The 13,061-nt window shown below is 37.7% G+C and overlaps 6 protein-coding genes across 6 annotated transcripts; 3 read left to right on the top strand and 3 right to left on the bottom strand.

Moving 5' to 3' along the window:
- Positions 1-28: 28 nt before the first annotated feature.
- Positions 29-4,775, top strand: BATDEDRAFT_92606 (uncharacterized protein; the record flags this gene model as incomplete). The annotated part of the gene is made up of 22 exons (XM_006682862.1): positions 29-75; positions 179-313; positions 377-631; positions 727-876; positions 962-1,053; positions 1,133-1,317; positions 1,476-1,571; positions 1,649-1,764; positions 1,827-2,103; positions 2,189-2,359; positions 2,423-2,500; positions 2,569-2,637; positions 2,741-2,868; positions 2,954-3,030; positions 3,098-3,189; positions 3,447-3,643; positions 3,707-3,783; positions 3,857-4,060; positions 4,148-4,218; positions 4,314-4,338; positions 4,463-4,536; positions 4,599-4,775. 22 exons carry the CDS (start codon positions 29-31, stop codon positions 4,773-4,775), a joined length of 2,793 nt encoding a protein of 930 aa, XP_006682925.1.
- A 1,038-nt stretch (positions 4,776-5,813) lies between these two features.
- On the top strand, positions 5,814-7,502 carry BATDEDRAFT_28447 (uncharacterized protein; the record flags this gene model as incomplete). The annotated part of the gene is made up of 1 exon (XM_006682754.1): positions 5,814-7,502. One exon carries the CDS (start codon positions 5,814-5,816, stop codon positions 7,500-7,502), a length of 1,689 nt encoding a protein of 562 aa, XP_006682817.1.
- Positions 7,503-7,875: 373 nt separating this feature from the next.
- On the bottom strand, positions 7,876-9,210 carry BATDEDRAFT_28446 (uncharacterized protein; the record flags this gene model as incomplete). Its single annotated transcript, XM_006682753.1, has 1 exon — positions 7,876-9,210. The coding sequence occupies one exon, from the start codon at positions 9,208-9,210 to the stop codon at positions 7,876-7,878; it is 1,335 nt and encodes a 444-aa protein (XP_006682816.1).
- A 211-nt stretch (positions 9,211-9,421) lies between these two features.
- Positions 9,422-10,289, top strand: BATDEDRAFT_92607 (uncharacterized protein; the record flags this gene model as incomplete). The annotated part of the gene is made up of 4 exons (XM_006682861.1): positions 9,422-9,449; positions 9,751-9,791; positions 9,945-10,069; positions 10,190-10,289. The coding sequence occupies 4 exons, from the start codon at positions 9,422-9,424 to the stop codon at positions 10,287-10,289; spliced, it is 294 nt and encodes a 97-aa protein (XP_006682924.1).
- Positions 10,290-10,455: 166 nt separating this feature from the next.
- BATDEDRAFT_92671 (uncharacterized protein) lies at positions 10,456-11,640 on the bottom strand (the record flags this gene model as incomplete). Its single annotated transcript, XM_006682828.1, has 6 exons — positions 10,456-10,538; positions 10,629-10,749; positions 10,819-11,061; positions 11,152-11,348; positions 11,415-11,457; positions 11,518-11,640. 6 exons carry the CDS (start codon positions 11,638-11,640, stop codon positions 10,456-10,458), a joined length of 810 nt encoding a protein of 269 aa, XP_006682891.1.
- A 426-nt stretch (positions 11,641-12,066) lies between these two features.
- On the bottom strand, positions 12,067-12,815 carry BATDEDRAFT_92670 (uncharacterized protein; the record flags this gene model as incomplete). The annotated part of the gene is made up of 4 exons (XM_006682827.1): positions 12,067-12,266; positions 12,350-12,415; positions 12,500-12,626; positions 12,717-12,815. The coding sequence occupies 4 exons, from the start codon at positions 12,813-12,815 to the stop codon at positions 12,067-12,069; spliced, it is 492 nt and encodes a 163-aa protein (XP_006682890.1).
- Between the last annotated feature and the right edge of the window lie 246 nt (positions 12,816-13,061).

Genomic DNA, 13,061 nt, shown 5'->3' with positions numbered 1-13,061 from the left:
GACAACAAAAGATAGTTGGCCTTTGACCATGAGCGACACACAACGTTCCACAGTACAAGATACAGAGGCATCAAAGTAAATATACGTTGCAGACATTTGGGTTTAAAGATATACCAATCTATACTACCATCAATTGTATTCAAGACATTCACCAAGCCTATTATTAATTTACATTTAGTTTTGCCTGCGTTCAACAAAAAATGAATATCCATCATTTTGAGCAGCTTATGGATATTTTCCACAGCCATCAGAGCGATGATGGGTCTACTGGGTTTACTATCGACAAGGTTTGTAGACCATTTAATTTCGATACGTAAATCCGGCGCCTTTATCTAATATAACCGGCTCCGTGCTAAACTTTCCTAAAGTTTATTAGTGTATTCAAAGATGTCTTTGGCGAAAACATCAGTCATGAACAAATGAAACAGCTTTTTATGAAAATCGATGCCAATTCGGATGAAACAGTTACATGGGACGATTTTTCAGCCTACATGATGACTGTGTCGATTGAAACTGACGACCTGCGCGATATTCTAGATGAACGTAATCGTAAAATCGTCACAATGCCTCATAAAGACATGGTTATTAGAATCGAATATGTTTCAAGGGAGCGCAAGTACCTGAGTGTTAGGTATAATAGATACTTGCATTATCTGATTGGAATCTCGAGCAAATGTGTTGCAAGGTTACACATGATTAACATGTTTACATTAATACTTTTCATAGTCGAGATGGAGTAGTATGCCTATGGTCAAGAGCATTAAAGTTGAATCGCTCCATCAATACAAAAGAGCTGTATTCAAAAACATCATGGACTCAAGATGCCCGATTCATGCACAAACACAATAAGCTTATTATCATTTCCAATGATCGACAGTAAGTTTACAAGCAAATACCACCTCAATTTAATGGTTTAGACTAGCCATTATTACTTTTGCTGATTGTTGATGGATCCGTTTAGACTATGCATATACGATATATTTTCAATCAAACCACGCTTGGTTACAACCATTACACAGTTGGAGCACAATCCACTTTGTGTGGCATTTTCAGGTATGCATGGAATGGCTTCAAATGCATAATTTGACTACATGACTTGACTGTTGTTTACTTTGCAATTTTTCCATATTAGCCAACTACGATGAAAAAACAGATTTGATACTATTTGGCGATGATGGCGGCTATATAAATGTTCTATCAATAAATGACAGGTTTTTGCTGGATGCCACGTCTGATGGCATTACTGGAGAAAATCTTACTCCTTCCAAACTGAGCAAAAAGGACAGTTTAGAAAAGCACAACATATCTCTGTATCGGGTAAGTCTGGATCAACTAATTTCAAACATAATGTCAATATTTTGGTGTTTTTTGACCCAGCGATTGATAAAAATGTATTACTATACAGAATGGAGTTTTTGTAACAGCAATGGATTATTTCTCAGTTTGTTAAGTTTTGAATGATGAACTGTTTATAGAGAAAGATACACGATGACTGGGTTCTTCAAGTCCAGTATTATCCAGAAATGAACGCCTTTGTATCGTGTGCAGTAGAAAATAGCAAGTCGCTTGTTGTAAGTAGAGATATATGTTGCCCTTTTCATTGCTGGTTATATTAGTTTTTAATACACATCTCGATTGTATACGCCAGATTGGAGATCTTGAGCGTAAAACACTAAGATACATTAGTGTGCCCAAGGGTATTCGATGCTTTGAGTTTTGCAGAAGACCAAGCTTTTTGGTAACTGGAGGTCGAGACAAGATCATGTAAGCTGAATCAAAATTAACGTATTTTTCAATCAATGCACTAATTTTGATTTCAACACTAGACGACTTTGGAATCCATATGTTTTGTCCAAACCTGCAGGCAGTTTGCATGGTCACAACGCTGGAATTTTCAGTATTGTGATCAATCACGAGAATGGTCATATAATTAGTCTATCGGAAGACAAAGTTGTCAAAATATGGAATGCAAGACATTTGAATTGTCTTCAAACGATAGTTGATAAAAACTCGCACCGACCCGAAAATACTATTTCTTCAATTTATTTTGATGCACAATTTCGACAAATCATTACTGGAAGCGATGTTATGGAGACTTGGCCGGTATTTTCATGCATGATGACTCATACAACGATAAACGTATAACATATTTTGACTAATTATATAATGTATACCGTTACAATTTTAGCTACATACCAATTCAAAACAGATTGCTATCAAAAGCCACGATAGTCCAGTTGTTTCAGCCATGTTTAATTCAAATTTCAATCAGGTTGTAAGCGGCTGTCAAACTGGCACAATCATTATTTGGGATCCCCTTAGCGGCGAAAAAATCTTTCAATTCCATAATGCTCACGGAGTATGTGAATGTTGGGGTTCGATGCATTTATCACTTTACTGATTTGTATTTTTAATTGTCTAGACTTCAGAAATTACTGCCATGTGTTTTGACAAGTCTGGTCGTCGGCTAATCACTGGTGGTCGCGATTGCATGATAAAGGTAGTCTGTTATATTTTGTAACTGCTTGGCACGCCTATTTTGCTGACATCTTTAATATATTGCAATAGATGTGGAATTTTAATAATGGACAGACCCTAAGACATTTGATTAAAAACACTGCAATGGAGACCACAGAAGTTTGTTTTATCGAAATGGTACTACTTGATTTTCAAATGCGTTTATATACTTTGAACGGCTATTCACCATTTATAAATTACTCGACGCACAATGATGTTTAAGGGTTTGAATCGATTTATAGTGGCAGTGGGATGGGATCGTACAATTTCCATTTTTATTGACAATCCATCGCATTTTGATGCTCGTCCCACAAGAGTACTCAACGGCTCAGGATCTGGAGCACATAAAGGGTATGCTGATTTACTACTTTTGAAAAATCCAATACTTGAGAATCAGAATTCAAAATACCTGACAATTAACGATTTGCATGCATAGTCATGAAGACGATATCTCAGCAGTTGCGTTTTGTCCACCAAATATGCTTGCAACCAGTAGCGTAGACGGAACTATCGGTAGGCAGATTAAACCATACTTGGAAATACTCGGCTAGTTTTATTTTAATGTAGTGCTTTTAAATAGTGATATGGAATCTTGAATCTGGCTATATCAAGGTTACAATGAAAGAGCCGTTTTTAAACCTACGAAGCAAAGAAGAAAAGCCTGTTGAAAAAGTATATCATGAATCTAATTTTACTTGCATCGACTTTCAGCTGTAAGAATACATTTTCTAAGTTTTTCCCAGATTATATTTGTATACAACTCGGACAGATTATATTCTCGATCGACTCGTCGACCATTGCTTTCTTGTCATGCTGATGGATGTATTCGCGTTTGGAATATTTTTGATGGAGTCATGATAAACGAGGTATTTTATATAAGCTTAAATAGTTTAAATCTGATTGATATTCACTAATATATACGATTCAAGTTTAACTGTCAAACTACTGATGATGAGGGACTGACTACAATGTCCAGCGATGATGAGTGTACCATGCTTTTTATTGGTGGATCAAAGGGCCATATTCGAATAGTAGATCTAAAAGCTCTGCTTCAAGATGTAGGCGATTGCCATGGAAACTTGGTGATAACACAGCTTTGGAGAGCACATATGCAGAGTGTTTCAAGGTAGATGAATTGATTTATTCTCGACATGATACAAAAACGTATTGATAAACATTTTTGTTTCAGTGTAAGCTATATTAAGACCATTCAAGCCATTCTTACTTCGTCCAAAGATTATACCGTACGAATTTGGAATATGGAAGGTAATGTTAAAAGATTACATATTGATAAGGAGTATACTAATGTGATGCCTATTGGGTTGGTAATGCATTTTAGGACTGTACATTGGAACGTTTGGAGATCGATCATGGGTGTTTGATGACATCTCAACGTATAGCAATCTTCCACTGGATTTAAAACAGGATCGTGATCTTGAGATGAAACAAGCAGATATTTCCAACAAAAAGGAAGCTCTTATAAAAAAGAATATTATAAGCACATGGCGTAGTGCATTCACAATAGCTCAAAACATAGAATGTGGTAAATTCATTTCAATATCAGAAGCTTGTCATAGGATTAATGTAGTGTCTGATTTTATTGATTTTATACATTTAAATTTAAATTTAGAATCTGAGGGACTATATTTGGATGAAGGAGCCAGTAAAAGTCTCAAAAAACTAAAAGAAAAGGCAGTATTGGTAGGGTTTGAAATCGTTCTTTATCAGTACTAGCTTATTTAGAGTTATTTCCAATTTTGGCTAATCCATCTTTGACTAACTGGGATATCTGACAGGCACATATAACCAAGAAATGGAAAGGTTTGCAATCAACTTTATTTTTTATAATACACATTTCATGCTCTTGATAATACTATAAAGCTGCGTAGAGTTGGCTAGAATAGCTGATGTATGCTTTTTTGTAATGCAACAATGAATTGTCTAGAGTATTGGCTGAAACGAAAAAATATTGACGATTGGACACTTTCCCCAGATCTGATTACCGTCAAAAATAGCAAGGTATTGTCTAGATATTACGAATGATTTCAATTGAATCTATTATAACCAACCATTCCATCTAGAGCTTTTTTTCGTACGGAGCTCAAAATCTTCCAAAAATATCCAAGCCCTCAACCGCTGTAAAATATGATTCGGTATATCATATGCTTCAGATCCATCCGATGGAGGATCTGCAATCAACCATGTCAAACCCACTAAAAATGACGAAAATTTCACGAGTCCAAAGTTTTATGAAATGAAAATCGAGTCAGTGTTGAACACAGTAGTTATTGTCGTCTGTAAAAAATTCACAAAATTCACAAAATGAACCATTGAATAAAGGTGTCAGTGTAATAGACAGTCTCGTGAACTGGTGTCACATTGACTGGACAGCATTGTCTTTTGAACTATTACCAGCTGGTCTTTCTCCAGGTAACTGGCATGAAAACAACTTGCATTATTGACTGCGGTCACTATTTCTTGAACTAAAACGTACCAGCGATCCAGGATAAAACAGTTTTTCCATGTTGGCTACCCGATACTGTAATGCTCGCTTTGAAAGAGTTGGAGAGTGAACAAATGGGATTTGTCGAAACCGTGATGTAACCATTCGTTTAGTTGCTTATATAAAATGAGCATAAAGAGTTTGAAGAACAGTGCTGACCAGTAGATTTGACAGCAAACATGAGACTGATAGTAATATATAGTGACCGGATAATACCAGTTTTCTTGGGCGAGACTTGCTGTTAAAATCAAACTTGCTTTATCATCAAAATGTGACAAATTCATCCAAAAATAGCCAAATGTCTGTTGTTCTATTAAACAAAAATATGGATATGGCTTTTAAAATCTAACCAAAATTGTAATTGCCTACAAAGTGGTTCCTTTCTGTGCGATATTCATATTCACTACAAAATAATGATTGAAGACTGAATAAAATATATTGATTAGACATTTCTTTTCCTTGCCATGTGAACCAGATTCAGAACTGGAGCTTTCATATTTTTGTTTAACAGAACAAACATTTGGCTATTTTTGGATGAATTTGTCACATTTTGGTAATAAAGCAAGTTTGATTTTAACAGCAAGTCTCGCCCAAGAAAACTGGTATTATCCGGTCACTATATATATTAATCACGGCCACACCACAATCTGATACTATTTGGTGGTGGTGTTTGGGCAAACCCACCAACCATCAGCATGTATTTTTGTCTATATCAAATGCCAATTCTAACGGCTTGAATTATGCATGCACTGACAATTCGAATGGCTTACATGAGAGTTTCGTAGGCTCGTCAATGCTTCCCAACCTTCCAATCCATTCTATTCTGGACATTCAACGCAGTACCAAGCTGCTCAACTCTGGTCATTTTTTATCCCATTCTTATGTCGTATCCACCCTGGATTCGGTCTATGGTTCAGATGAGCTTGCTGCTATTAAACTACAGATAGAATGGTCATCGAATACATCGTTGGCCCTGGTCGAATGTCAGACGATGCAGCGCGTGCTAGCTTTGTATAGCATCGACCACAGCAAACAACTATATTTCGACAAGGAATTCAAGATCAACAATATTGTCATGAGTCACAATGCAAGGTTCTGCTTTCTTTCAAAATGCTGTAGTGTGAAAGGCTTTGGTTGTCACTCTAATGAGTGTGAAAAAGACCGGCCCAATATCTATCTTGCTATTGACCCGAATCATGTAGTCGCTCAGATAGCTCGTCACACCCGTACGTCCAAAGCAAACCAGTTTTTCACAAACCTGTCTAGCAATTGCACTGCTTTGTCGACTGTTTCACAGTTGTGGAAAAATAAATTGCCACTTTGTTTATTCGGCTTGGGAAAACGGAGTTTTGCGTTTCCGGACCCGACAGGGTCAAATCGAATATTAGACCTACACAAACTGTTGCCACGATCCATAAGCACTGACAATATATCGGATTCTGTCCCGTTTGGTCATTCAGCAGTACAGGATTTCTCAGCTTCCATACTACAGTCCCATTTACCAAATCACCAAGCCACATCTGGTTTGAATTCAAATCCTATGGCCATACATAGCACTATGCAATGTGTTTTAAAATACCAATCCGAGGCACATGTCGATTTAGTATCCTCATTTACTATCTCGCCTTCAGATTTAGAACCCTCCAAATTTGCTTTAGAGTCGCATAACCCAAACCTATCCATTCATTCCGATGACCCCACTTCCTGTCCACCCACTTCTTCAGAAGCCGTACTGTGTCGATTCTGTCTAGATGATTGCAGCACTGGAAGTCTCATTTCTCCTTGTCTATGCATTGGATCGGCAAAGTTTGTTCATTTACATTGTTTACAACGCTGGCGGAAAACAGCTTCTAATCCATATAGTCGCGTGAGATGCGAGATCTGTCATGCGTATTATCGGCTGGGCCATCCTCTATCGGGTAAATTCACCATAGATACAGCAAAGATATGCTGCGTTGTTGGATATTTGTTCTATGCTGTGATTGCATTGTACATTTTTCGCTGGGGTTTAGGCATACTGGGAGCACGTGTAAACGGTACATGCTCGTCTCATTTACTCAACGTATTATCTCTTGGTACTTTCTGGCATGCCATCATTCGCTGGCAAATTCTCACTGTCCAAATGCTGTCGCGAATCGGTCCTTCAGTACTGCTTGTTGTGGTTTACTTTTCGTTTCAAGATGATCAGCCCCAAAACATTCATCAGCCACAGGACCAACAATGGTTTTCATCTATGCGTATTGCGGCGTTTTCATTCAACTTGCTGATATATTGGCTTATTTTAGACTTTCTATGCCATGCACAGTTTTCCACCATAATGTGTGCTGCGGCTGATTCAATGTACATTTTGTGTACACTCGTTGGAGTCTTGGTACTTGTGTATAGATCAAACATGTGGGCAAATATAATGGCACCAAGCCTGCTTGTTTTGCTTGTTGATGTAAATGTGGATGTCAACGATGTTAGATTTCACAGTTATTGACGATGGGATGAAAATGAAGAAATAAAATAAGCCGAGATTGTCAGTAACCATTAATGTGTATCATGCTTTGAAGTCATTCTGATGACATCAAGCAGAATATCGCAAACTTTTGAAAACATGAATTTCTCGTCAAACTGCATGATTGCTGTAGATTGGCGTAGATTATAGTTGGAATGTTGAAGATCGCGTCGGATCAACAAGTCAGATTGTTGTTGATACACGATAGATGATCCTGCCATTCAAATCAGCAATCTATCGATATCAGAGAAAACATTATTCAGAAAGCACAGGCTTGTATGAGGTTTATGCAAGTATTTTTTAAAAATGATACACACTGATGGCTATCGATACTCTTTCATTTATCTCTCCATTATCATGCGCTTTTGTTTTTAGCTATAGCTCGACTTGACTTGTGATTATTCATCTGGTTTTCTGCTACAAAGACTGGTTCAGCATCAACCCAACTTTGAAGCATGCTGGAACAGAGACTGCCTAACAAGATCTGAGTTGGGTGATAGATCAAGAGTGGCATCAATACCAAGCTAATATCAGGTCGATTGGTAAAGAGCAGGTTGATCATGGGAATACCCAGCGTTAAACTCTTTTGACTGGCTGAAAACATGGCTGCAATAGTATCCGCCCTTGAAAGATGCAGCACACCACCAAGACTCTTGACAGTAAATAGACATACAAGATGGAACACTGCCAAAACCAAGGTCAAGACAACAACACCAAAAAAGGGAACTTGGTTTTGTGGAAACGCACTTTCCTCAGCCAATGGAATATAAAATGCATCGCAAAAAGTCGAGTGAATAATCAAGAGTAGCACAACTGAAGAGATCTTTGAAAATGGCCATGCTAGCACTTGCGGAGCAATCCGCAACAGCACAAGTCGTGAAGCTAATCCAGCAAGCAATGGAAAAAGTACGGATCGTCCCAGTAGCATCAACGTATCGAGTATAGAGATGGATTGTGAATCCTTTGAGGCTGAATGCATGCTATTGAGATCTGTAGCATGTCCTAAATAGTAATGCACTAGCGTTGGAGTAACTACAACACCAATGATAGATCCAAGCGTGCTATTGAAGATAGAGGTGGCTTCGTTGCCATTGCATGCTTTGGTAAGAATCACCGAGGAACCAACTGGTGAAGGTAAGCAGCTGAGTACCAACAACCCATTGCAGATGGCTAATATCCAGAGTGGAGTTGAAGAAGTATCTGCAATGGGTGAATGCGTTTCATGATCCACTGTTACACCAAGAAAATGAATGGTCCTCACAAACATGGGCGATACAATAAAGTGTACAAAAAGTGGGATTATGCCCATACTAACAGTAGAAATCAAAATATGCACTTTGATATTACTTGCAGCACGTATTAATTGCGATGGTTTGATATTTAATCCAGATGTCCAGAATATAACTATGGTGCCGATTTGTTTGACATATCTCTCAGGTTTCATAGGCCCACCTGTACGCCCAATTGATGGAGATATATATGCTAGCACGATTGCAGTTACCATGCAAATAATGAACCAGTTGGAGGACCAAAATGCATAAAGTGGTTTGGACAAGGTGGTTTGAAATGGATATGTAGTAGTAGTCGAGTGCGCAGTATCATTGGTATGTTCTAATGGAGATTTTAAACTATCATTTCGACCTACGCCACGACGGATTAAATGTGATTTGGGGTTATTTCTTGCTGGCATGTGTGCACCAACAGTTTCTTGTATTTCGAACGCGCAGATTAGCAATGTTGAAGTTGGAGTCAACTCGAGTTTACATGGCAGGATTGAGTTGGCTGAAATCCCCGTGACTTGAATTTACCACGTGATAACAAGATTCACTTTTCAACATGGATATGTATCGCTTTCTAAACTTGTCGATTGAATCAAACAAAACTTGTCCTATTCTGTATCCATGTCGCAATTGGCTCCCTTTGTTCAAAGTAAGTTTTTATTTTTAATTGTACTGGCTGCTTTGTTGGATCACTGCATATACTATTCCAAATACACTCGCATTTGATACATGCTTTATATTCAATTTACTGACACTTGGATCGGTATGCCATTTCTGAACCATCCGCTTTGATAAAAACTTACTGAATGTTTTATTCTGTTGCTATCGCTTAATCTATGTTTTTGTTGAACTAATCTGGATACACTGATCTTGATCGATATTTTCATCACACCTGATCTTTAAATAATGGAAACTCTGAATTCATGTACGGGGTTCATCCTGGATATCAGACGTTGTTGAGGTGGTTACCAATGATGGACGAGTGATTTTGGTTAGTATTTGATTATGAACCACACGCTTTCATCATGTATCTAATCTGGATTTTTTAAATAAACCAAACATCAGTTTAATCATGACAGCTTTCAAGCACTAGGATACTAACATGTAATTCATTCTTGTATGCTCGGAATACTATCTCATTTAGGGTAAACTAGAGGGGTTTGATCAAACCACCAACCTTATTCTATCTAGTGCCAAAGAGCGTATATTTTCAGGAGAAGGATCACAGGATTTACCTCTTGGACTTTATGTTGTGCGAGGCGATTCCATGTAGGTTTCAGATTCTTTAACATTGTGGGATCTCGGCCCATTCATCATATTTGTAATGCTCATTACATTGCCCTATTCCAATCATCACATGGTTGGCATTTAAATATCCGTGATTTACAGAACGGTGGTAGGATTGGTTGACGAAGAGCAGGATGCACAAATCCAATGGGCTACCGTCTTGGCAGAGCCCATTGCACCTGTACCTAGAACATATGCATGATTCTAATATCAACATCAATAAAAGCATGCTATCAAGCCTATTATAGTTTCTAACCGCGTGTCAATAAAGCATCTCCATTCAAAACATTCATAAATATTGTCCAGTAGATCTAGTGTCAACCATCCTATTATAAGACTAGCTGTTTATTATGTATTGTTTACCACTGCTAAGACTTGAACTCAAAGCGCTTTACTATACTATACAAAGTCACTTCTCTGACCTTGCAGGCAATGGTAATGGAAACTGGTCCTGTAAAAACCAATTCGTGTCAATGGATCAGATTAGTCATAAGTTGTGAATGCTTGAAACCTTGGAAACAAAATGGTTTGATGCACTTACCATTCGCATAAGCAATGCTTATGGGTATCTCCATATCCACCATCCATTCCAAAGGACGCAGAAAACGCGCTGGATGGCTAGTGAATGAGTTGCATACAGTAACGATATCTCCCAGCATAATCTACATTAAAATACACAAATTATTATCATGACAAAAGTTGCAGATCAAGAAACAAACCAAATCAATTACTTGGATAGAGAGTGTTGCCAAATCAAGAATATTAGAAACACGAAAGCTCAGTGGAATTTTTAGTTGAACCTGTCCATGCAAATCTGTTGGAAACTCGCCCATCGTTTCCATACAAATCTTTTTTTTCCGAATTTCTATTGGAACTTGCCAAATAAATTGCTTAAAATAGTCGATGGATTTACTAGGACTAGATGCGTTTTCAAGAATACTCTCTGGAATTCCCGAGTAAAGGTCGGAAAAAGACTAAACAACATTTCAAATAATCAAGCACGTTAAGAATATATCAACTAGTGTGTTTGGCTTGAATATCACAACATAGCATATGCACTTTACCTGATCATGATCTTGAAAAATTGCGTGACTTAAAAACTCGTATAGCACAGACTGTGGAATGTTTTTTTGAGCTAGCAGTTTAAGATCTCGGTTCATCATTTCAATGGTTTTGCAACTGTCTAGTTTTCTATTTGGGGTTGTCTCAAACCTCACACAATGTTTTTCCAATGAAGGACGAATATCGAAATCTGCCATATCTAGAGTTGTATTCATATAAATGATACGGTTAAAACTAAACTATAATGCAAGCAAATAAATCATACCTTTGGTTTCGTGTAAAATGGGCAACGGATTTCCACTAAATGACTGATTGAAAAGTAATGTTACAACAAAGCAGATTTTGCAAAAGTCGGACATGAAACCTACATTAAGAGTTGGAATAATGGCTCCATATTGCTCTCTTAAATATGAATACTGTTCTTTGGCATAAAGTGGAAGCTGCTTGGTCAAATCAGGTTTGGAAGCACAGCCATTCAAAATCAAGATCATATTACACGTATCTAGAATTTGATAATCAATATTAGTTTTTGGAAATGATATCAGCATTGTATTTGTCATACAACAAGTAAGCATACGGTTTATGTCATCTGTACGAATAGCTTGAGGAAGAAATCGAGTGTCTAATCGTAGTAGCAGCGGTATAAGATCCTCTATGACACACAACCATGTCTTGCATGTTAGTCAACTAGCCGTGTATATATGCACAGGTTTCAAATATATGTCTTGCCAACTAATGTTGCGTGTGCTTGGCCAAGATATGCAAATGCGTGTAGTATAGATAGTTTATCCAGAGGAAATATTCGCATTGCCTGCTGTAAAACATCCAGTAACTTTTTGAGTGCAGCAGGGGTATCAACGCTGATTATGCTATAAAAACGCAAGATGCTTAGCCAATCAGGAACAATCACATTCGAATTACGGGTTAGTCAATGACCAAAAGGTGTACCCAATCAGTGTATGCGTCGCCTGGCGAATCTGAGCATCACTATCAAAAAGAGCCAGTGTTATAGTTTCGGTGAGTTCTGCCTTTAATGAAAACCTCCACACGACAGAGATCTTTGTCACGCTAGTGATTGCGTTGAGCCGAATTTCCTTGTGCTCGTCATTAAACATGTCTAAAACACAAGCATATCCATTTAAACAATGAGTTTAAAGTTCCCAATATTAAACAGCTGCGGATAATCGATTGATTTCTTACCAACCAAAAATGGAATGCTTAGATTTGCAAACTCTTTTGCAATACATGCCAGTTCGCACATGGCATCTATATGTGTTGATCGTGTCAGTGGTGATCCATCACACTAGTATATACAGCATACTATTTGAAAAATAACAGTCAACTATTTACCTATGGCACTAGCTCTTACAATAGAGTATTCGTCTTCAAGACCATGGATGAATGCACCACACATTGCAGAGTCCAACAGGCTCACCTTATCGTCTGAAATCTCATAATCGCCAGCATTATTAGGATCCTGCGAGTTGTGCACATTTAAAATGTTGATTGATTATTAAGCGTTTAGTTGAATCGCCATAAAGATAAAAAGACGGTTTTAAATTGATACCTGAGTGCTTGCAATTTTCTGGCCACCAGATAGCTTTCGAATATTTCCTATTTGTTTGCTAAGTGTCTGCCAAAGAATTGCTGTAGAAACTTGTTCCATGGTTCCCATCAAACGAAGTGACTGTTTTGTAATAAAATCATTTAGTTGGTTTTAGATTGATTGCAGGAGATCCAGGTTGACATCAACTTGCCATTGCTCTTAGATCTGGACAGTCGTCATTGACTAAATCACACAGCTGAACAAATGCATTGTTGCATAATGTTGCATTTGAGTTTAAACTTCCGGATTTGAATCCTTGCTCTTTTTTTGAATCCGAATACTTTTGAACAAGATGCCTTGTACCAT

This window comes from Batrachochytrium dendrobatidis (genome assembly GCF_000203795.2).
Source record: "Batrachochytrium dendrobatidis JAM81 unplaced genomic scaffold BATDEscaffold_18, whole genome shotgun sequence".
Taxonomy (NCBI): Eukaryota; Fungi; Chytridiomycota; class Chytridiomycetes; order Rhizophydiales; genus Batrachochytrium; species Batrachochytrium dendrobatidis.
This window is presented reverse-complemented; position numbering and strand designations above follow the sequence as displayed.